The sequence below is a fragment of the Oryctolagus cuniculus genome, chromosome 15 (assembly GCF_964237555.1).
Source record: "Oryctolagus cuniculus chromosome 15, mOryCun1.1, whole genome shotgun sequence".
Lineage (NCBI taxonomy): Eukaryota > Metazoa > Chordata > Mammalia > Lagomorpha > Leporidae > Oryctolagus > Oryctolagus cuniculus.
Window position 1 is genome coordinate 51,248,428 of NC_091446.1, and position 23,908 is coordinate 51,272,335.

Sequence of the window (23,908 nt, forward strand, 5' to 3'; positions counted from 1 at the left end):
CTCCAAGTGTATCACTAGGAAGGCCACCGGAGGGGTAAAGGGCAAATATTCAACAAAAACAGGTCTGCAGATATGAGTTTAAAATTCAGTGTGTTCAGATGTGCCAGGAACACAGCAGGAAGTATCTCTAACAAGAGCTCCAAGATTTTTATGCTTCCCAGATGTTGGCTGCACTGCTCGGGGTGGACGAGGCAGCTGGCATTTTTGCCATATGGTGGAGCAATCCAGAATTCCATATGCCCCAGCCAGACTACATGTGACCCACGAAGCAGGCCTTCTCTGTTTGAGGGTGTCCAATGTTTGTGATGAGCCCTTTGGAGACAGGAGAGGGATGGGCTAGAGGGCAAGAACGTGTATACACCACACACTGGTAAAGTGTACAAACCAAATCATGGATGGAAATGACTAATCCAGAAGTCAGAGTGTTCGACCAGAGTACTGTAGGCTGAAAATCAAATACTCGTTGAAGGCTTTGTAATTGTTTTTTTTTTATTTTTTTTATTTTTTTTAACTTTTATTTAATGAATATAAATTTCCAAAGTACGGCTTATGGATTACAATGGCTTCCCCCCCATAACGTCCCTCCAACCCGCAACCCTCCCCTTATCCACTCCCTCTCCCCTTCCATTCACATCAAGATTCATTTTCGATTCTCTTTATATACAGAAGATCAGTTTAGCATACATTAAGTCTAGTAACTAGCACGTGTAGGTTGAGTGGTTTTTTCCACCCAGTGTCTTTGAATACACCAGACTGCTGGTGAAAGGCAAAAGCAAACATGTTATTTTTTCTCCTTCGGTCTCTTTGAGAAAGTGAAAAGGAAGTACTAAAAAGAATAGTCCCCTTTGGATTTCACCATCAGAGTCACAGTAGCCACTGGGTAGGTGTAGTTAAATTGAAGCTACCTTCAGCAGTGACTATGTGAAAGTGACATGAAAAATGTTCATGTTGTAACAGGTAGCCCCCCACTCTGCCATTATAGCTGTGAGAGAAGATAGACGTTCCCCCTTTTTTAAATTTTTATTTATTTCTTTGAAAGGTAGAGTTAAAAAGATGGAGAGATAGAGAGGGAGGAAGGTCTTCCATCTGCTGGATCACTCCCCAAATGGCTGCCATGGCTAGAGCTGGGCCATTCCGAAGCCAGGAGCCAGAAGTTATTCTGAGTCTCCTACGTGGATGCAGGGGACCAAGCACTTGGACCGTCTCCCACGTGGATGCAGAGGACCAAGCACGTGGACCGTCTCCCACGTGGATGCAGAGGACCAAGCACTTGGACCATCTTCTACTGTTTTCCCAAGCCACAGCAGAGAGCTGGATTGGAAGAGGAGCAGCTGGGACATGAACTGGCTCCCATATGGGATGCCGGCACCACAGGAGGAGGCTTAGCGCCCTGAGCCACAGCACAGGCCCCAACACTTTTATTAGCCAAGACCTTAAAGCTACTGTCCTAATCTTTAGACTCTCTAGCGACATTTTCTGTTGTCACCAATTTCACTCACCATTGCTTTTGACAGAGTGAAATACCAGGTTGTTGATTGTCTTCCCCTAGTTTGAGATGAGATATTTAACATGAGAAATATCATTCACTTCTAAGATGGACCATATAACAGGTTGAAAATAAGGATTATTTCAGCAAAGAACTGGTCACGTGCAAAGGTTCTGTGGTCTCAGAACCACCCTGAGCAGATGTGTAGCTTTGGCAAGTGACTTCACTTCCAGCGGCTTATTTTTTTATTTGGGTTGCACTGAGGAAGACATCAGAGACGTCCAGTGCTCGCCACTGTGCACAGTAATGTTCTCAGTTATGTTGATCACCCATTATTATTTGCACTGGAAAACTGGACCCCAGACAAAACCGAGGGCTGACAGACGAGCTTATGTGTGTGCTTGCTCGTCAGTGGAGGTGTCGGTGAAGGTGTCCCTGCACGTTCGAACTATTTGTGGTTTTTAATATCCAAAGAAGTACTTCAGAGTATTCTATGCACACAGAACGTATTAGAAGTAATTCTGTTACATCACACTCACATAGTTTCTTATTTAGAAGGTGCATTTTCTTTTTTTAAAAAACTTTTATTTAGGCCAGCGCCGTGGCTCAATAGGCTAATCCTGCGCCTGCAGCGCTGGCTCCCGGGTTCTAGTCCTGGTCGGGGCACCAGATTCTGTCCTGGTTGCCCCTCTTCCAAGCCAGCTCTCTGTTGTGGCCCGGGAAGGCAGTGGAGGATGCCCAGATCCTTGGGCCCTGCCCCCGCATGGGAGACCAGGAGAAGCACCTGGCTCTTGGCTTCGGATCAGCGCAGTGCGCCGGCCACAGCGGCCATTGGGGGGTGAACCAATGGCAAAGGAAGACCTTTCTCTCTGTCTCTCTCTCACTGTCCACTCTGCCTGTCAAAAAAAAAAACTTATTTAATAAATATAAATTTTAAAAGTATAACTTCTGGATTATAGCGGATTTTCCCCCATAACCACCCTCCCACCCACAAGCCATCCCACCTCCCCCATCCCATTCTTCATTAAAATTCATTTTTAATTATCTTTATATACAGAATATCAACTTAGTATATACTAAGTAAAGATTTCAATAGTTTGCACCCTCACAGACACACAAAGAATAAAGTACTGTTTGAATACTAGTTTTACTGTTAATTCACATAGTATAACACATTAAGGACAGAGATCCTACATGGGGAGTAGGTACACAGTGACTCCCATTGTTGATTTAACAGTTACACTCTTATTTATGACTTCAGTGATCAGAAGGTGTATTTTCAACCACAAACACCCAGAGAGGAAAGAGGGCCACAGACTGGTTAAGTGTCTCCCTGAATGTCATGGTCAGTACGCATCAGCAAAAACACTCGAGTCCATTTTAGAGGATGTCTCCCTGGGGCTGACACTGTGGCATAGTGGTTGAAGCCGCTGCCTGCAGTGCCAGCATCCCATATGGGCACTGGATCATGTGCTGGCTGCTCCACTTCTGATCCAACTCTCTGCTATGGCCTGGGAAAGCAGTGAAAGTTGGCCCAAGTCCTTGGACCCCTGCACCAACGTGGGAGACCCAGAAGAAGAAGCTCCTGCCTTCTGGCTCCTGGCTTCAGACTGGCACAGCTCCGGCCATTGTGGCCAATTGGGAAGTGAACTAACGGATGGAAGACTTGTGTGTGTGTGTGTGTGTAACTTTCTCTGACTTTCAAATAAATGAATCTGTAAAAAAAAAAAAAAAGCCGGCGCCGTGGCTCAATAGGCTAATCCTCCACCTTGTGGCGCCGGCACACCGGGTTCTAGTCCCGATTGGGGCGCCGGATTCTGTCCCGGTTGCCCCTCTTCCAGGCCAGCTCTCTGCTATGGCCAGGGAGTGCAGTGGAGGATGGCCCAGGTGCTTGGGCCCTGCACCCCATGGGAGACCAGGAAAAGCACCTGGATCCTGGCTCCTGCCATCGGATCAGCGCGGTGCGCCGGCTGCAGCGGCGGCCATTGGAGGGTGAACCAACGGCAAAGGAAGACCTTTCTCTCTCTCTCTGTCTCTCTCACTGTCCACTCTGCCTGTCAAAAAAAAAAAAACTTTTCAAAAAAAAAAAAAAGAGAGAGAGAGAAAATGTCTTCCTTCTTCTCCTAACTAATGATATAGCCCAAAAAGGTACATAGCTGCAAGTGATCTGTCACTGATCTAGAACCTTATTGCCATTCTTTCATGGAAATAAGAATTGCTTGAGAAAAATACAGGTTGTTCCTGTAGGCTCTCAAATGGCAGGGCAGGAGTAAAAGCCAGGGGTCTGATTTCAGCACAAGATTCTGAAGCAGGTGCCATTCAGGAAACACTGCTGCCATGGGCCTAGCACCAGGGGGCATGCTGGCACAAGTGGGCAGAGGGGACCCAGCCCAACATTTGTCCCAGGACAGGCAGGTGGTGTTCTGCAGGAATCAGTGTGCAGGGACTCGGACCCAGTGCCTCAGCCTCTTCCTGTGGCTTTTCCTGCATTTGCTATCTCAGGCAGGCGGGCTCCTCTATCCTGAATGCTGTCGAGCAGCCCATTCACACTGAAAGAGGTGGCAGGAGGAGCAGGTGTGGCCAGAGGATTGGGAGATGAGCATTCACTGTGTCATCCACTCCTTTACACACTGCTGATGGAAAGATGGGACCAAGGTGTTCTTAGGAATGGTGCTTCGGGTTCTCTATGGTAGGTAGGACTTGAACGTTTTCTCATACAGCTCTAAATCCATTGACGTTAAAGGAGAGGACAAAAAAAAAAAAAAAAAAAGATGGGAGGGCAGGGCTGAACCTCTCATGTAATGTTACCTAATTTTCTACAGCAGTTGCTCCTGCAGTATGTATCCCTCTCCCTTCTTCTGCCATGACTCAGAGGGATTAGAAACAATACAGTGTTGCTCCTATGGGTCAGAATGTGGGAAACAATCTGGGGAAGAGTGGAGAGAACAGCTTTTATAAAGAAGAAAGATCACATCTTGATTCCCAGCTGGGATACTGCCATAAAGGGAGACACTGATGGAATCACTGGCTCCTGGCTTTGACCTGGCCCTGGCCCTGGCCCAGCCCCAGCTGTCGCAGGCATTTGGGGAGTGAACCAGCAGATGGAAGATCTCTCCTTGTTCTTCTGCCTTTCAAATAAATAAATCTTTTTTTAAAAGCAATCATTTATTTATTTAAAAGAGTTATAGAGAGAGACGGAGAGTCACTGCTGATTCACTCCCCAGATGACCACAATGGACAGGTCTAAGCCAGGAGCCAAAGCCTTTATCTGGTCTCCCACATAGGTGGCATGGGCCTAAATACTTGGGCCATCTCTACTGCTTTTCCCAGGCCATCAGCAAGGAGCTGGATTGGAAGTGGAGCAACCAGGACACACACCAGTGCCCATGTGGGATGCCAGCATCACAGGCAGTGGCTTTGCCTGCCACACCACAGTGTAGCTTCATAAACCTTTTTTTTTTTTAAAGCATTCATATATATTAAATTGAAGGGTGGCTAGAAACACCTTGCTTTTCCTAAAAAATTTTTTCTCAAGGAAAAATAAAACCAGAAGAACAAGTAGAATACTGTCTATAAAAAAATGTTTCTCGAGTAGGCCGTGACAGGGGAGGGGTGCTTGCTCAGAATGCCAGGGACCATGAGTTTCCTACTCTAAGAAGTTTGCTTGAGGCAAGAATTTATACTTGTTTCATATTATTGGGAAGCTAGACTTAAGCAAACTTTTCCAGTTTTAGGGCAGTTTGAGAAATTGGCCCATCCCAAATGTACTTTCAAGATTTTTTTGCTTTTTCCAAGACTCAAATGTATGACCCTGTCCACTTGGTGTTGTATTGGGACATCCAAAATCAAACAAAAGGCTTTGACTTGTACTACCTCCGTGACAGCAACAGAACTACCAGAAGAATTGAGGTTTTCCTTTCGTTTTTGCTGCCCATGTCTTAAAAGCATAAGTAGTTATCACGTATTCTTGGGAGCAAGTGAACATGGAATCAAAGGCAGTTTTCAGCTTCCCAGAACTAACAATAATGAGTGTTTCAAATCTTAAATTTCATAGCATGGAGGTGATCTCTTTAGGTTAGCTCATAGATAAGTAACTATTAAACATCAAAACACTATGTTTTTACTTAATGTTTCTAGATACCACCATATGGAACCAGGTTGGGTATAGCTGTGTGGATTAAATCAGCCTAAAGTTTGGAGTAAGTGGTTATGTACACTCAAAAAAAGATTAGATGTAGACTTTTTAAATATGTAAATACCAGGTATTGACAAATTTATGCTTCCAGAGTTAACAGTTTTCAACATATTCTTATTTCCCTTCCTGCATTGGATTTCTCTTGGTTCAAATGTAAATATTCTAGATACTTTCATTGGAAAATCATTTCTGGAGTCTCAGGAGCCTTCATTTCCCCATAATCCTCCCTAACAGTTGGCAAAGGCATTCTATGGATGTCAGGAAAGAGATTATGTGGGATCCTTTTTGTGATTCTAAATGTGCTAAGCCTTTTGTGCTCCAGGCACAATTCTGTGCACCTCAAACAGTTCCTAAATATAGTATGCTTCTATTTGTGGATAGAGCTTGCTTTCTGCAGAGTAGAAACAACACAGTAAACCTGAAAGCATAAGGCGATGAAAGTCCTTGATACGTGTGAAACAGAGGTGCATTAGAGTAGGTAGTCTTTTAAGCTAAAACCTATATGAGAAGAAAGGGCTAGCCTTGTGAAGATCTCAGGAAAGAATAATAGGCCAATAAACAGCTGGCATGATCACCCCAAGTCAGAACAAGCTGGTGAGTTTGTGAAGCAGAAGATGAGCAGGGTAGGGGAGCGTGGGGTTGGTGATGAGGTGAAGTGCAATGGAAATGCTTTGTGATACTTTGCACAGATACATGCTTCATTATAGTTTGCGTTTAAAAAATCCGATCTCATTGCTTTTCCAAACATTTATTATGGGGACAGAGCAGCATGTGTAGTCTCCAAATGGGTATTAAGGAGGCACTTGGTAACAGTGGTGGATATGGAGAGAAGTGGTAAATATGCGGCGTGTTTAGAGATGATGTTGATACAGCCTGTTGGGATGGATTAGATATGTGAGGAATGAGGGCCAGTCAAGGTTGTCCCTGAGAACTTTCGCTGAAGCAGCTGAGTGGATAATGGAGTCACTTGCTAGGCTGTAGGAATTCTGGGAGAAGAGTAGGTTTGGGGATAGGTAATCAAAAATTTGGTTTCAAGCACACTGTTTAAAATTCTTAGTAGAGAATAAAATGGAGAAGTCAGATTGGCAGCTCTCCGATTCTAAATTTTAACAGAGCAGTCTCATTTGGTAGAAATTTGGGAGTCGCTGCTGTCAGTAAGCTGTGAAAGAAGTAGGGATTACTTAATGGGAAAATGAATGAGAGAAAAAAAAAAGATCCTAGAACCACACCACAGGATCATCTGACATTTCAAGTGAAGAGGAAGAAGATCCTACCGAGGATCCAGTGAGAAAGGATGTCATGAGGCCATCATTAAAGAAATGTTGAAAGTTGAGTGTAGTCAGCTGTGGTTATGCTGTTACAAGATCGAATTGAGTTTATTGAAGTGAACAGTAAAAGGATTTTCGTGCAATTTCCCAGTGGATATAAAACTTTGAAAGTCAGAGAATCCTTTGATATTCTAAGTAGTACAAAGTAGGGGGCCTGTAATACACTGATTAAATACGTGGTTAAAGGAATGAATAAATGCAAGTGCAGTGCAAACTTTGAGGTGTTTTACATTATGTTTAATTTGGATAATTAAAGGTACATTATTCCAGGTATCTGTTATTTGGGTGAGATTGTATACTCATTTGGGAGATGGTGATATAATGGAAATGCTAGCTCTTTCTCCAGCCTCCTACTCTAAGAGGGTACTTTAAGAAGTTCATGGGAAATGGAATGAAAGGATGAGTTTATTGTGGTGTAATTTTTGAAATTCATGCACATGAGAAATCTTCAGAAAGTTTATGATAAATGCATATTATGAAGAAGATATATACATGGATTTCAAAAATTTTTTCACCCAAATAAACTTATAATTCCATTTTCCATGAAAGTTTTAAAGTGCCTGTAGGAGTGTGATCCTTCCCAAAACTTTGAGTCTCTCTGTGCCCCATTCTCATGTATCCTTCTTGAGTGATTCAAGGCAGAGAGTCTGCCACACCAGAGGGTCGATTTCCTGAAAATAAGGAGGAGTCTCAGCATGCACTTCTCCACATCTCCTCGGGGGGATTCTTTCTGGGGGCTCTCGAGCTCTGGCTGCCCTCGTCGTCAGCCCCCCCCCTCCCCCGGTATCTGTGTTTGCATAGCACTGTGTATCTAACCAGATGTCCTTGGCTGCTGGAGGACAGACCCATTGGAGGGTATGGCAGTCCTCCTGAGAACCGGCATTGCAGGCAGTTGCAGGGGTTGGCGGTAGAGGGAAATGGTGTGAAGTGGATTCTTCTCTGACCCTGAGAACCCCACCGTATTAAACACTGTCTTGTCCGGTTTTGCCTATTCACAGGGCTCCTCGGTGTCTCTGTCACGGTCCAACAGTCGTGAGCACTTGGGAAGTGGAAGCGAATCTGAGAACTGGAGAGACCGAAATGGAGTAGGACCTGCAAGTCCTAATGAATTTGCAGCCTCCATTGGCAGCCCCAAGCGTAAACAAAACAAATCAAGTGAGCTGTGACTTTTTTTCCTACTTCTTGGCATGATGAGCTTTGACTTTGGTTTGAGGTGAGGTTGTATATTGCTGGCCTCTGTGACGTCCAGTGCTTGGTGTAATTCACATGCAGCCTCCTTTGTGAAGCCTTCCTTCTTTCTCCTGGCAGTGCTCGTCACGTAGTTCATGCCCCTCGTTGCATTTTGGCGTGGTTTCTCTCCAGCAGTTTTGGTCTTGAAGGGTGCAATTATGTGTTTACCTATCTATCTTTCCCTTTAGGCTTGGAGTCCCCACAACCCAGGGACCATATTTATTCATTCAGTGAACATTCATGAAGTACTCACAGGCCAGACACTCTCTTAGACAATGCCATTTGTTATTTTGCCCTGAACTTAGCAGAGTACCCCATACTTCAGTGGGTGGTACTAGATTAATGTGTGCAGAGTAAGTGAGTAATGCACACACAAACATCCAGATGTCAAGGGAAAGCCCACGTGTGAGAAAGCACTTCAGATCAACAGAAGCAAATTAAACCCTTGGGGTCTGACACTGTGGCATAGGAGGGTAAGCCTCCACCTGCAACACCGGCATCCCATATGGGCACTGACTGGCTTGAGTTTCTGCAGCTCCACTTCCAGTCCAGCTCCTTGCTAATGGCTGGAGAGAGTAGCAGAGGATGGCCTAAGGCTTGGGCCCCTGCATTCGTGTGGGAGATCTGGAGGAAGCTCTCTGGCTCCTGGCTTCAGCCTAACTCAGCCCTGGCTGTTATGGCCATTGGGGATTGAGCCAATAGATGGAAACTCTTGCTGTCTCTCTCTTTCTCTCTCTGTATCTCTCTCTCTCTCTCTCTCTCTCTCTCTCTCTCTCTCTCTGTGTGTGTGTGTGTGTGTGTGTGTGTGTGTATAACTCTGTCTTTCAAATAAATCTTTTCACAAAATTAATCCTTTGGACAGTTGAAGAAAAGACTATCCGGTGGATAGCTGTTTAAGGGGAGAAGCTGGATTTGGTTGGTAAAACTGGCCACGTTCAGCTGACTTAGCACAAATCGAAGGCAGAGCTTTGATTTAAAGCATGGGGGTTCTGTTTTTTAGCAAATACAGCCAAGGTGGCAAGAGTGTTGAGTGTTTCGTCTAGAAAAGCACCCATGCTTCTGAGCTGTGTAAGTAGGTAAACAGACAAGAATTGACACAGTCATCACAGGAGCTGCCCCTGATGCTGTTCTCAGGTTTTTTGACAAATTTGGAGTCATGACACACGTAGTGTGGAGAGTGTGAAGAGTGCTTGGAGAGAGGCAATCTGGGTGCGTGTAGCAGACACTGGGTAACAGCCCGCCATTACCATCAGTCAAGTCAGCCTTGTTGTCAGGGGGCTAAGATTTAAAAAGGCCAAGTCTAAATAACAGAGCACTGTCGATTCTTTCATTCCCAAGTGTACCGTCGATTGCAGCCTGGAGACTTCCTATTAGTTGCTGGCTGGCTGCTCTTCCCCTGACAGCGTGACTGATCTGAGAGACAGGCTGGGGCCAGTCTGGATCGAGGGGTGTAAATGGTGTCTGGTCCATAGGACGATATGAACCTCTCTCTTTTTTTATCTGTATCTCTTTTTTTCTTCATTTAATGCTGGAGAGTTAAAATTGACTGTACTGCTTAGTTGAATGGAAGTGTAGGATGACGATGAGGGGATCCATTAATACAAAGGCACAGATGCCTGGTACAACAGTCAGGATGTCTTTGGGACACCCCCATCCTGCCTGGGAGGCAGCAGGTGATGGCTCAAGTACTTACGTCCCCAGCGCTCTTGTGGGAGGCCTGGTTGAAATTCTGGACTCCTGGCTTTGACTTGGCCCAGCACTGGCTGTTGTGGCGATTTGGGGCATGAACCAGTGGATGGATGATCTCTCTCTCTCCCCTCTCTCCCATTTCAAATACACAAAAAGAAGCAAAGAGCTGAGTTTGACCCTCTGAGTAGGCAATTGGCCTAACAGTCTGCTGGTAAGCAGTGAGGATGCCCACATCCCTTACGGGAGTGTGTGGGTTCTGACCCCAGTCCCAGCTTTCCCCTAATGCAGCAGTGATGCTCAGGTGGTTGGGTTCTCACCACCCACGTGGCAGACCTGACTTGAGTTGCCAGTTCTGGCTTCACTCTGTGGGCGTTTGGAGAGTGAACCAGCAGATGACAGCTCGCTTGCTCGCTCTCTCTCTCTCTCTCTCAAATGAATAAAAAAAAAGTTAATCACAATTATTTAACTTGGGTAAGATGCATTAAGAATGTAGAGAATTTAGAAGAATGTAGAATATTGTAGCTAAGACAAAAATGTAAAAAGTTGTGGGCCATTATAAACACATATCATTAAGAATATTTTATTTTCAAACATCTATTTTTAAGGTTTTACTACTGTATTTTATTTAACCTAACATGCATTAGATAGTTCTTTTGAATATGTAATCAATATAAAAGTTATCAAATTATTTTACATTTTCTTGATGTAAAGTCTTTAAAATCTCTTATTCCTAATGGAACACTTTCACTCCTGCTAGCCTCATTTCAGGTGCTCAAGTGGCCACATGTGGCTGTTGTCCACTGTATTGAAAGCACAGTTTTAGATAATTTTCCTGACCCCTTGTGAAGGGACCGATGTTTCAGTCCTTGCTGGGCTTCTCTGTTTATACAGTTGCTTCAGTGTAATTCTTGGTAACTCCCCTTTTGCTGGACAAAAAATGATCAGCCTGCCAGTATCTTTCCTGATGACTCGGGGGCTCTGCTTCACCTCTAAGTGATGTGGTATCCAGGGCTCAGTGTCTCAGGACTCCATCCCCACAGGTTCTCCAAGGGTTAAAACATTTCAGAGAAAAGAACCCTTATTAAGAAATTCCTTCTGCTTGAGATGAGCAGAGCACTTCTCAGTTGGGAGATGACAACAGCTGAAAGAGTGGTTTGGGGTACTGAAAACAAGAGTCTCAGATTTGGTGGATGTGTGGATCCCCACGGTGGATTAGGGGGTGTGACTGGCTGTGCTGAGACTCCGCCTCCTCCACTTCCACCTCCCTGGGCGTCCTGAAGCCGCATCCTCGATGTAAGAAGAAAAATCTACCACCCAGACAAGAGCCAGGTGTTGGTCAGGAGGCAGGAATGGCTGCATGACCCTGGGAGAACTCCCAGAGAAGTGTCTGTGTGCTGAAGAACTTGGCATTGGTCATTAACCCCTCATCCAGGCTTGCGCATCCCTGGGCGTACGTGTGTTGAAACCTTTGCCTACCAAATCCATTGCAGAGCCAAGATAAACCTCAGCGTGCTAGTCAGAAATTTTCTCAAGAGACAGCTTAATTTCTGTCATAAATTAAATCCACGAACTCTAGTAGCATCATTCATATCACTCCATACATTAGTCCTAATGTTGAAAGTGCTCTATTTTAAGCACTTGCTACCCAGTCATATTTTCCTAGGGAATGAGACTTACGTATTGCAATATCGTACAGTTCCTGTGACTACAGGAAAACTCCAGTGCGGGTGCAGACAACCACCCGGCACCCGGTGGCGGCCCTGGAGTTTTAATAACTGTCCCTACCTTCGTAGTGTCCTAGAGCCTCCTTCCAGGCTCGTTTAACTCCCATCCAATCAATTAGAAGGAGCGAATACTGTGGAACGCTCAGGGAGAAGATGATAAATGGTTATTAACGACAGAGGCACTGTCGCTGAATGTCTGCTTCCCCAGTGTCACTTTTACATGGCAGGCGCCTCCCTGAAAGCAATCACCAGCATTTCCTTAATGAAAAGCCAATGTTTCAGTAAAGGATGGCTGTACTTCTGCAGCTACTGCTCTATCCCGCAGAACAATGAAATCTGAAATATGTGGGTGATTAGAACTTTTAATTAAACCGTGCTCTCTCTGGGCATTTACGCTGCCAGCCTGTGTCTCCTTTGCCTTTCAGCGGAACACTATCTCAGCAGCAGCAATTACATGGACTGCATTTCCTCGCTGACAGGAAGCAATGGCTGTAACCTGAACAGCTCTTTCAAAGGCTCCGACCTCCCCGAGCTCTTCAGCAAGCTGGGCCTGGGCAAATACACGGACGTCTTCCAGCAACAAGAGGTCAGTGCGTGTTTATCTTCCCAGGTAGGTGTGTCTGGGTGGTGTGCTGGGTGACCTCTAGAAAGAAAGCACAGAGCGGCCTCTGACTGCACTTTCACTGAGCGCTTACTCAAGTCTCCCAGCTTGTTCTCTCCACTAAGAAAAATGTCATCTCATTTCTTACTTATCTGGTGTGGCTCATGGACACAAGATAGCAGAAATATGGAAAATGTCCATTGCAAAACTGTACCTTAGCTGCCCCTCCTCACCAGTGATAGCTAAAAGTCCTAATTGATGTCTCGACTCACAGCTCCCCTAAGGTCAGCCCCAAGTGTGTAGTTAAGAGTCCACTTTTGAATCACTTACCGGTGGCATTTCAAAGTAAACCACGGCGTCTGAAATAAACATCTATGGATGTTTTCCACCATATCCATTAGATGTGTTACTGAAGTCTGTTCTCACTGTGTGTGTGTGTGCGTGAACAGTGATGGCCTTTACTGTTTGGCTTTTGCCTAGCCCAAAACATAACTTAGATGTCTTCTGGATCATTGCCACCGTGGACTTTGGCCCAGCCCATTAGCCATGGCCCGTTTTGTTCTGGCATTAAGAAATAAGGTCCTCAGCAAGATTCTTTCTAATGATGGCCTCATACTACCAGGGCACAGCAAACCTAATGCAGAAAGTGTAAATGGTCTATAAACTTGTCTTTTTCTCACATCAAGCCGTTGTCCACGTTTGATACCAGCTGGTTTAATTTCGTGTTAGAGGATCTGATTAAGTTGGTAATGCCCAGGCATGGATCAGTCAGTAGAGAATTGAAGGTTTTTATTAGGTACTTTATTTACATCATAAATTTAATGTACTACTCATAACTCAATACATTAAGTTTAATAATTATATATTTTTGACATTTTTGCACTAAAAAGGGCTTATTGTTTATGTAATGGATCCTGGGGAATGGATTTTATTTTCTTTGCCCTACATCTAAGTCAGTGCTCATTTGACCAAGGGTTTTTTAAGTTGAGTAACTCATCCTGAAATTGCATTGTTGTATCTGTTGGTTTAGTCTTGCTGGTTAAAGGAGGGTAGCTGATAGAGATGCTCCAGGTCAGAAGTCATTTAACTTGTACAGACACAGAAGGTTTCAGTGTAAGGGATTAAGTATCACCAGTGATATTTCTGGGTTTGTTTTTATCTATATTTCCTATTTGAAGAAGCATAGAAATACGTTGTACTTCTTACCTAACTACAAAAGGGGAGGAAACATGAAGATATAAAGCAGAGTAGCTTTATCTAGTATTTTAGTAACTGGGCCATGGGTCAACAAAGTGGTCTGCAGACCTGCTGCCTGACATGGTAAATAAAGTTTCATTGGAACAAACCCATGCCCATTTGCTTATATGTTGTTACTGCTGCTTTTGAGCTATAAAAGTCGACTTGAGTAGTTATAATAGTGAAAGTGTGGCCCATAAAACCTGAAATATTTACTCTCTAGCTCTTGAAGAGAAATGTTGGTAACACTTGAACTAGAGTCTCTATGAAATGGAATTTCTAAAAGCTTATCTTGGGAATGGTGATAAATGGTAAACCCGAGGCTTTGTAACATCATTTTTGTAGATGTACCTTCAAAACCAAAACAGAGATTCAAGTTGTGTTCAGAATAACTAAAATGTGTTTTGGTGTATAGAAACTCGATGTCCTGCTTCCTTTAATATAGGCTATTTCCCACATGACGTATAATGTTTATGTAGGATAGTTTCCAATATTCAAATGTGATTTAACAAGAGTCCCTCATTACGTAACCTCATGAGCATGCATGCAAGCATGCTGAAGGTTCTTAGAGTACTTTTTACAGTTTCTGTGTCAGTATAAATGATCACTAGCCGTCATTTTACCCCGCTGGTCAGCCAGTTGCTTGATGTCTACAGTCATATTTAATGCTCAGTATGGTCTTGAAAAGTATAATTTTGCCAACCCTAAGTGTCCACAACCAATAATGGCACAGTCGGCATCTGAACCCAGTTCTGCCTGGCTTCAATCTGTTACCGTTCAATTCCTCCATACTGTGTTAAAAGGAAGAGGGGGATACTTAAGCTGTTTGCCAGCATATTTTGTTGCTGATACCAGGAAGTACAATTATACTCATGCTGCTTTAGCATATACTTCTTTTTAGCTACTCTCAGAGATAGTCTGCTGAGTTGATCCAAGTGAACCATAATCTGATGTGGACTGGGACTTCCATCATTCCAACTGTGTTGTTCTTTAGTTTCTTATAAAAGTATGTATAGCCAATTCCAAATTAAAATCTAAGAAATGTTTTTTTTTTCTTTTCTGGAGTGAGGTGTTTTCTCCACTTCATCACAACACAAAAATAGTGCAGTAATTATGTTTCCCTTTTTGTCATAGCTGCCAGGATGCTCAGGGCTGAGTTTTGGCTCAAATGCAGTAAATCATCAGCCTGGACTATCTTCTGTTAGAATCATCACTTCCATATCATCACCTTCGTTTCTTAATTCTCAGCCCTTAGATTTGGGCCACCACCATTGATTTTCAGAAGTAGGCAGAGCATAATTAATATATAGGTGTAATAATGAGTTGATAGTACAATGACGAAAATAGTAAGTACTTAATATGTTGATTTGCGGTTCCTGTTTTACTCACAGATCGATCTTCAGACATTTCTCACTCTCACAGATCAGGATCTCAAAGAGCTGGGGATTACTACTTTTGGTGCCAGAAGGAAAATGCTGCTTGCAATCTCAGGTGAATATAAATGTCCAACTCGTATTTTAAAATCTGAGTAGCCTCTGCCAGCGGGCTCAGCTAGTTGGGCTGAGGTTCTGCTGATCATTGCTTCCCTACTAACCTGACCCCTTGGTGGCTGTGGTTTCAGAGGGCTTTCTGCCAACTGGGTGACAAATGCCAAGAATAAATTACTATTCATTGGAGGCATTGCCAGAAAACCTGCCGTGACAATGTCAATCATCAAAACAGATTTCTTCAGAAAGATCTAACCAGAGTTACCCTTTGTAGAACATGGGACTATTTTAATTCTCCTTTTTGCAGTTGTGTTAAGCAGTAATCATTGGGTTAGTGAAGAACTATTCTTGATTGGATTCCAATTTCAAATGCGAGTGCCCACACATGCCACCTGATGAGGAAAAAAAAAAGTCCAAACATTCATTGGGATAGCTTGGGACCTGCCAGTATTATTAATGGCTTTAAATGTTTGTCAGTAGTGTCTTAATGGGATCCAAGTTACAGGTGGATGTAAGATACTGAAGGCAGTCACAGAATGAAGGAAAATAATGTTGTTTGCCTCCTGAGGACACCTTCTTCGTGCATCCGTTGCATATTCTATGTATTAAAGTGCTCTATACATATTTATTGGGTGCCACTCATTTGAAAGGAACTGAGCCAGATGATGAGTCAGGAGCTGGCAGATACATAGTAATGGACCTCAGCAGGACGTTCAGCGGAATGTGAATAAGAAATAGGGCATGGGGTCAGGATCAGTTTTTGAAGACTTTCCAGTAAAGTTCTTGAATATCAGAGTTATGGGTGTGCCAGTCTATCAAAAAGACAGACTCCAAGGGCAGAAGCCAAGAGTCACATACTGGGAGAAAATGACTTGACTTTTGCAGAACACTGTATTTGCAGGCCGTGCCTCCAGGAGGCCAGCGTTTGCTTCCACCTGGAGCAGGTCCGTTTCAGACCACATTCACTAATCTCATTAGCAAATAAATTGTAAAAGTTCAGTGGCTCTTCATTTAAAATAAAAAGATTATTTATTTGAAAGGCAGAGTTACAGAGAGGCAAGGGATACACACAGAGAGAGAAGAGAAAGGTCTTCTATCTATTGGTTCACTCCCCAAATGGCCACAACAGATGGAGCCAAGCCGACCCAAAGCCAGGAACCTGGAGCTTCTTCTGGGTCATATGTGGGTGCAGGGGCCCAAGGAATTAGGCCATCTGCTGCTGCTTTCCAAAGCACATTAGCAGGAAGCTTGATCAGAAGTAGAGCAGCTGGGACTCGAATCAGCACCCACATGGCATACTGGCGCTGCAGGCGGAGCCTTTATCTGCTATGCTACAGTGCTGGCCCCCTGGTTCTTCATTTTATCTTAGCAGTAGATTGCCTGCTGCCACCACCAGTACCTCCTTACAGAAAATCTTTATCTGAAGCAGATGCAGGCAGAGCAGCTTTGACAGAGGGGTAGAGATCAGCCATTGAGCTCTCCCACAGATGCATAGAGTCCACCAGTATACCCAAGAAGCTGCACTATGGCATTGCACGAGGCAGATGAATAATTCATATCACTCATTTGATTATCTTGGTATGGGGGAAAGAACACTTGATTTAAGTAGGAGAACTGAGTTTTGCCTCTGCCAAGTCATGAGTCCTTGGGTGAGTTTACAGACCCCCTTTGTTTCGGGTTTATTAACTACAAATGGATCTGGGAGTAGATGATTGTGTAAGGTCACCTTCCATTTGTAAAAGCTGTCCTTTCATGTGATAAGTCAGCAGGCCTAGTGAAAATGAACTATAATTTTAACAGCATGTATGATTAACAGGATATTCCCTTGTTTGTGGTTTTTTGCCATCTGTAGCACTAGGGTTCTACTTTCAGCATATTTGTTTACCCTAAATTTATCTTCAGAGAGCTATTGCTAGATGCAAATTATCTTTATGTATTCACACATTCTTTTATGAATTTGAAAATTAAATGGATAATACCACTTGAAATCTGATGAACTCGCATATTCACCACATCTGTACTGTTGAACTCTGCCTGTGGGCCAGCACTGATGGACAGGAGAAGGGTGTACTCAGAATAGCTTCCTCTGTCACTAGAGACTCCTGAAGGGCGGTGAAGTGTAAATATAAGGGGAACCACGTTCGTTTTCGTGCACCAACCCAGTTCCAAATTCTTTAAAGCCTTTGGCTACAAGCAGATATCTGAATACTTTCACAGGTTGCAGATGGGCCCCCAGTACCTTACTCTGGAATATATCAGTACCCTTTATGTTTTGGGGAGTAGGAGGAAAATCAAAAGGGGCTTTGAGTCTTTTTAAGTTTCTTCCAGTCGTGATCTTCAGTGTAATTCTGTGGAGGGAACATACTGCTCCTGTAGACTCCGTCTCTCAGTGGGGTTCCCAGGCTCTCTGGCTTATAGAGGGACCTGAAAGTGTTGAAAAAGATCTCTTCCAAATGCATAGCTCAGTGTGAAGTGTTCTGTTATTTTAAGGATGATTTTGTCTTACTTTGTTGATGCATTTGTTTGAACCTGGTAGATCATTTTCTCTGCAATTCATTTTGTTGAGAAATCCTGCCTCAAAAAGCTTCTTTTTCCAGCTGAGCTCACCTGGTAACAAAGACATCCATGTGTAGTCCCAGAACATTCCATTTCCAGGTGCAGGATAACTGGGCTGCCTGAATTCACATTTGGCTTGTGGTTACACAGTTTCCATAGATACAGAATTAGCTCAAAATTACTTTTTTAAAAAAATTTATATATTTTAAACTAATAATTGAAATTGTTCTTTCAGGATGAGATTTTTTTTTTTTTTTTAATCTTGGGCCAGAAGACATTTTAAGATAGGAGGAGACGAAATTTGTCTGCAGTCAAGATTTTTTTTTTCAAATCCATAAGTTTCTGGAAATTCAGATTTCCCTCAGAGTGGCTTAGTTATTGATTAACTAGATGTACAGAGACTCAGTGAGAGCAAGTTCAGCATCCAGTTGACAGGCTTCCTGCCACGGCCTCAGGTAGATCTAACATTTCCCAACCTATTCTTTTAGTTTGTGACTCTGTTCAGATCCGCAACAAGATCCTGAGAGCTGCCAGGATTGTGTGAACCTTGGAATTGCAAAGAAAAAGGTTGGTATTTTCCCAAACTATCCCTTAGGCTTACTCAAAGAGAAATCAGAGGAAGGAGTTTGATTTTTAATTGAAAAAAGAAATCCTAGCGTTCCCTCAGTAGGACTTGATCACTGAGAACCTCTCTGGAAGATTTCTCTTGTGCATCCTGCTTAGAAACATCTGTCTGCATATATATTTTATACATAATATATATGTGTTTATATATATATATATATGTACACACACACACACATATATATGAGAGAGATGGATGGATGTACTCTTTTAGAAACCGCATCTTCAGAGGAAGGCTAAATTCCCAATTGTACTCTCTCAAAGATCTAGCTGTTGGAGCTCTTCAAAATAAAGTTTTCAGTGTTTATTTAGGAAAAATGGTTTGTCTTCAGTGGCCCAGTTATTTGCATGTGCACAGTTGCACATGTTACATATGCTAGGAGAAAATGTTTGGTCTTCATTCCTTTTTCTTTTCTATAATATGGGGCTGGCCTCCTGAGTTGTAGGTTATCCCCCCGGTTTCTAATGGAGAGCAATGATAATCTCCTAGGTTAAAAAGGGATGAAAATGTTCTCAGGCTTTGTACTTAAGGGTTCATTTATTCTTAACTGTCCTGTAAGTTTGTCTTTGAATATATTCAATTTGGTCTTTATTTCCCAATTTTCAAGTGCCTTTTGCCTTTTTTAAAAACTAAATACCCATGTGCAACTTTTAATAGGAATGTTACTGCTATTGTGATTCTGCAGGAACATAAAACGATAGCCATTGATAGTGTGCCTGCATGTGTTTTTGCTTATGGAGATATTTTCCTTCCTTTTTCAAGTTTTTAAGCTATGTTTTTCTATTCAGAAATTAAATTTGGTATACTGTATATTAAAATATGAAATAATGCTCTGTTACCTGGCATACCTGGAAGCACCACTTCTTGAGGTTTGTATTTCTGGTGGTTCAGTTGATTTCTGTCTGAGGGGTCACTGCCGTTCATGGCATTGACCTTGGGATCGAGCAGGGAGGGTTTCAGCTCTGTCACTTAATAGCTGCATGGGCAAGTGACTTCATTTATATTTAGAATCAGTTTTCTTATCTATAAAATGGAGAGTGGTAATATTGTTTCCCTCTTTAAGTGGGACAAAATCAATGTAAAGTGCTTGTCATGTAAACACTAATAAATCACTATTATTTTTCTTCTGAGACCTGTATATAAGAGCAAAGGAGAGATGTGGCCACTGTGGCTGCAATGGGGAAGGGCCAGCATTTACATTTTGGAAAGCAATGGGGTGGGATGGTTGGAATGTTAAAGGTGTTGGCTCATTTACCAAACTCAGAAGATAAGTCTGCCCATATGGGCATCCTTAAACACCTGTGTCCCATTATAGTATCTCTGTGTTCTCCTCCTCAGCACCATGGCTGGCCAAAGCTCATGGCTTTACTGCAGAACTGAGGGGGGATTGTGTATGTGTGGTTGAGAAAGGACCAGGAACCATGCAAAGAGAAGGTGCTGAATCACCTGCTGTTGCTGTCCTCATGAAACACAACACAGCATGATACACAAGTCAACCATTTGATCACTGTAGTTGAACTTGAATTTACATTTGAGGGTTGCCAAAACTCCAAACTTCTGGAGTCCAAAAATTCTATTTACTGGTCCAAATTCCTTATCAGGAAATATTAGTGGTTTGATGATCTGTGTGTTTGGGGGATGGTGTATGTAGCTGTAAACAAGGTGATCTGTTTTAATTAACTTTGCATGCCTTTCCAGTTAATACTCTTTAGTTGGCAAAAGAAAAACTAAACGGTGTACTCAAGGTATGCTGTGGTTTCTTTAAAAATCAAAATAGAGCACCTTAGTTTTTCTCTGAAAATTTGGATTCAAGCATTGGTTGTTTTAAAGGATGAATTTTCTAAGCTGTTGGAGTTTTTATCCTGTTGATTTTTCATTCAAAGAGACCTCTGCCAGTGTGCTTCTTTATGTGACCGGCTCTGACTCAAGAAGCCGTGTGTTGGCAGAGCCCGGGGCTGTGTCTTCATACTTCGGAGTGCTCCTCCAGGTTCCTTGGGTTAGGTGTGGGATCTTCCTTTCATGCCTGACTTTCATAATTTGCAAGTTGCTGCATTAGACGTGGATGAGTTCAAGAGGTCTAATAGTGTCTGCGTCACTGGTAATTCATCCTCTCATATGCCTTTCAGCAGTTTTGATGGCCCCCCGCTACCCTTGAGATGATCTTGTGGGGGGGTGTCAAACTGTTGACTAGTTCAGGAGTTCACACAATAACATATCCCACAAAGAGTTTACAAACCAGCAGGACAAAATATTTGCTGCCAGTGGTTTGGTAGGCTGCTACTGTGCTTTGTGTAATGTCAGACTTCCTGGTATTCCAGAAGTGTGTTGACCATCAACTCAAAATTTTCCTTTTGCCACCAGACTGGACGTTCCCCCCAACACCGGTACCTTGTCACCATTTTCTGAGCTCTAATGCCACGTCCTGTAGTGTAGACAATTTCTCCACTGAGCACCTAACAATTGTCTCTCTCTCTCTCTCTCTCTCTCTAGAACTAAATAAAAACCGAAGAAAGCTTTTTGAACCGCCAAATGCACGCACCTCTTTCTTGGAAGGTGGAGCAAGTGGGAGGCTACCCCGTCAGTATCACTCAGATGTTGCCAGTGTCAGTGACCGCTGGTAGCAGTGCCCTGGAGGCACACGCCCTTCACCTAGCTGTAATGCTGGACACCGAGATCTGGGAACAGCCTTCACCGCACACCGCCCTCAGCACTCGGGGTGTCTGGTGTCAGGACCAAAGCATCTTACTCGCACCTGTACTTTGTGGCAAACATTGAGAGAGACACGATTCTTACGTTGTCATACAAAACACCAAGTGTGGATGATTTTTTGTAAATGACAGTTGGACAGAATTTGCAATATGAGGAAAGGGCTTTATCTCTTGTTTTTATTTACTTTATAACATATGCACTGATTTTTTTTTACTTATAATGAAGGATAAATTGACATCTGGGATGCCAGAAAACTTAGAAGTTATTTTGTTTGCTTATTTTGTATTGGTATTTGGGGGTTTAAAAAAATCAAAGTGGGATTTCCTGGTACTGCTTTAAAATAATTATTGAGGTATCTCAGCACTTTACACAGTTCTGATTTCTTGTCCTGTGGAAATTCTCTTTTTCTCCCTGTCATTTTCATGTCACCTGATGTATTAGTACAAATCAGATTTAGCCATTTTTCTGACTGCCTCAAATTTTTATTTGAAATGGTACTGGATATTAGTTTCTGTGCAGAATATTCTGTGACTTTGGGAAATGTGAGTCCAATTGATTCTGGACCAACTCTGTTCATTTATGTCAGTATCCTAGGAACACTTATTCATGAACCTAGTTTGTGGTAACAGGTGCAAAGAAAGACCAAATGGACTTTGCAATATTAACCCTTTGCAGTCATCATATTTAGCTGCTGCCTATATTGCTAAAATGATTTTAATAGTTGTCTGAAGGCAAAGGGCTGGTTTTTTTTTTAGTATACTGCCACTGAAGGACATTTATTTATATCAAACTTTTATTTTTAGATATTATAAACAGTACTTAATTGATGAAATTGCTATTTACTAGAGATTTATGGTAGAGAATGAACGGCATTCAATAACTGGAGCCCTAGATTGTCACTTTATTTAAAAAGACAGATAATCACCCGACAAGACAGCACTGTTGCCATCATGGAGAGAAGGAAATCACCTTCCTTACAGGTGCACCTTGGCCATGCTCCGTGTGTTCACAGGGCTTGCCTAAAACCTTGGCAGTCTGCTTAAAGGAGACTGTGTCTGTTAAGAATGCAAAAGCTTTACATTTCCAGAGTGACAGTTTATGAAGATAACTGAGTTCTGAAAGAAAAAAAAAAAAAAAAAGGACTGTTTTTAAGTGGCTAGATTTCCTTGTTAGAATCCTAAACTGTGAAAGTCCAAGAGACTGGGCAAAGTTGTTGCCTGAATCTTTTCAGAAATCTTATTGTGGATTTGTAAAGGGTTTTCATCCATGAAGAAAAATCACTTAAGTGCCTTTCTTCATTCAAAGCAATATTATTTCCAAGTATATTAATTTACTGGAATACTTTCCCATAGGAAATGTTGTCAATTAACTGTACTGTAACGACTTATTTATGTTCCATATTCAAGGCTTTCTACGTGGCTATAAACCACTCTCACTAGTTCTCTGCAGAAGGCATTCGATAGGTATATACAACAATTGGGGGCTTTTATATAAAAGTGGGATGAGAAATGCTTGCCTAACATTTTTCCTTGGATATGTTTTGTCATTAAGTTAAGAACAGCAATTGAAGAGACATCTTACACACTGCAGAATTTTCACTTTAAAAAATAACATTGGTTACCCCAAAAGCAATGAGCCTGCCATAAAATTATCTCTGATGACCGGCACTAAGGGGCTTGCCCACTCCTGTGCTCAGCCTTGTCTGTTGGTGGACCTAGATCTACTACAGTGGAATTGTCCTGTGCACATATCTCCAGAGGATAATGTGGCACTCCCTGGTTTATTTGACTGTGGAATGTGTCCTGCTTTGTCCTCAGCACAGGTAACAATTCCAGATTTGTTTCCTATTCAACAACTCAGTGCTTTTCATTGTATTGTTTTTTAATAAGACCTTGATGATAGAACAAAGAATTGTTTGGAGCCCTTTCCCCTAGCTCTCTACTTTGTATGTGCAACTGGAGAAGGAGGAGGAATGTTTTTGCAGTACTAAGCTGACACAGGTTTTAGGAACAGTGCTTTGATATTGTGCCAAAGAGAAAACTGTCCGACTTAAACTAAATTAACTGGGGTGGCTAAAAATAAAAAAACACTGGAAATTATTTTTCTCATTTTCTCTTGGTGGGATGAAGGGAATGACACTACAGTATACAGAGTTATCGGTGTTATGTGATGCACAGAATATTTGGATTATTTGAATAATGTTAACTTTTAATCAATCTGCGCCTTAATAGTGACTGGTTATCTGTAAATATCGAACAGATACAGATTGTATTTTTGTGTGGGTTTTTGTCCTTTTAGTGACTTTTTTAAAAAATGAGAGATGGAATTAACATTGAAAATGGGAATTTTTTCTAAACTAATCAATTGTTAAATGCAAAATAAATTTATATAACCCCTTTGTATTGCTCTTGCTAGAGGAACTGTGTCTTTTATTTAAAAAAAAAGTCTTCACAGGGACATTCTATACCTATGTTTTCTAAGAAACCCTTTGCATGTTTACAGTATTGCTACTTTCAGCAGAGTTGAAAGACATGTCTGCAGTAGAATTGCGTTTGCATTCTCTGGCCGCTTGTTTGGCATTGACAGCACTCATTTTCAGCCATGCACTAAGGCACTTTATTTTTTAAAAGTTAGTGAATCCAGGACCAGTCATCAATCATTGTTTCTCTGGACACCCATCGGTGCATGCAGAAACTTCATGGAACAGGTTTTATTCTTGTTGATTCTTTTGTACAGCCCCAAGTGTATGACCACTGTGACAGCCTCCTCCACCTGCAGAGGTGTGCAGCACTGCAGTGACACCAGGCCCTTGGACCCAGGTTCCCATTTAGAGAGAGGTCGGTGCACTGTCCCTCACTGACATCCTCACCAACTGCTTTGTCTTGGAATGAACAGTCTTGCTAGGCCTGAGACCACCGGCCCTCCACCTGTTACATCTCAGGAATCTCTCTACTATGTGCCAGTAGTTCTTAAAAACTTCTTAGAACAAGAGATCTTTCAGTAACTGAAAGCCTTACCTGTTACCCAATGTTAAATGATTGA

General features: G+C 42.5%; 1 protein-coding gene across 4 annotated transcripts in view; it reads left to right on the forward strand.

The window, feature by feature from the left end:
• BICC1 (BicC family RNA binding protein 1) overlaps window positions 1–23,273 on the forward strand; it is a 339,573-nt gene extending 316,300 nt beyond the window's left edge. For 3 of the 4 annotated variants that reach the window (XM_051823885.2, XM_051823887.2, XM_070057686.1), the window contains 4 exons: window positions 8,008–8,164; window positions 12,078–12,238; window positions 14,881–14,980; window positions 20,648–23,273. In XM_051823885.2, coding sequence (XP_051679845.1) covers window positions 8,008–8,164; window positions 12,078–12,238; window positions 14,881–14,980; window positions 20,648–20,778 — 549 coding nt within the window. In that variant the 3' untranslated portion in view covers window positions 20,779–23,273. Of the gene's footprint in view, window positions 1–8,007; window positions 8,165–12,077; window positions 12,239–14,880; window positions 14,981–18,020; window positions 18,100–20,647 lie in introns of all 4 variants that reach the window. The other variant, XM_070057685.1, reaches the window with a different exon arrangement.
• Window positions 23,274–23,908: the final 635 nt, after the last annotated feature.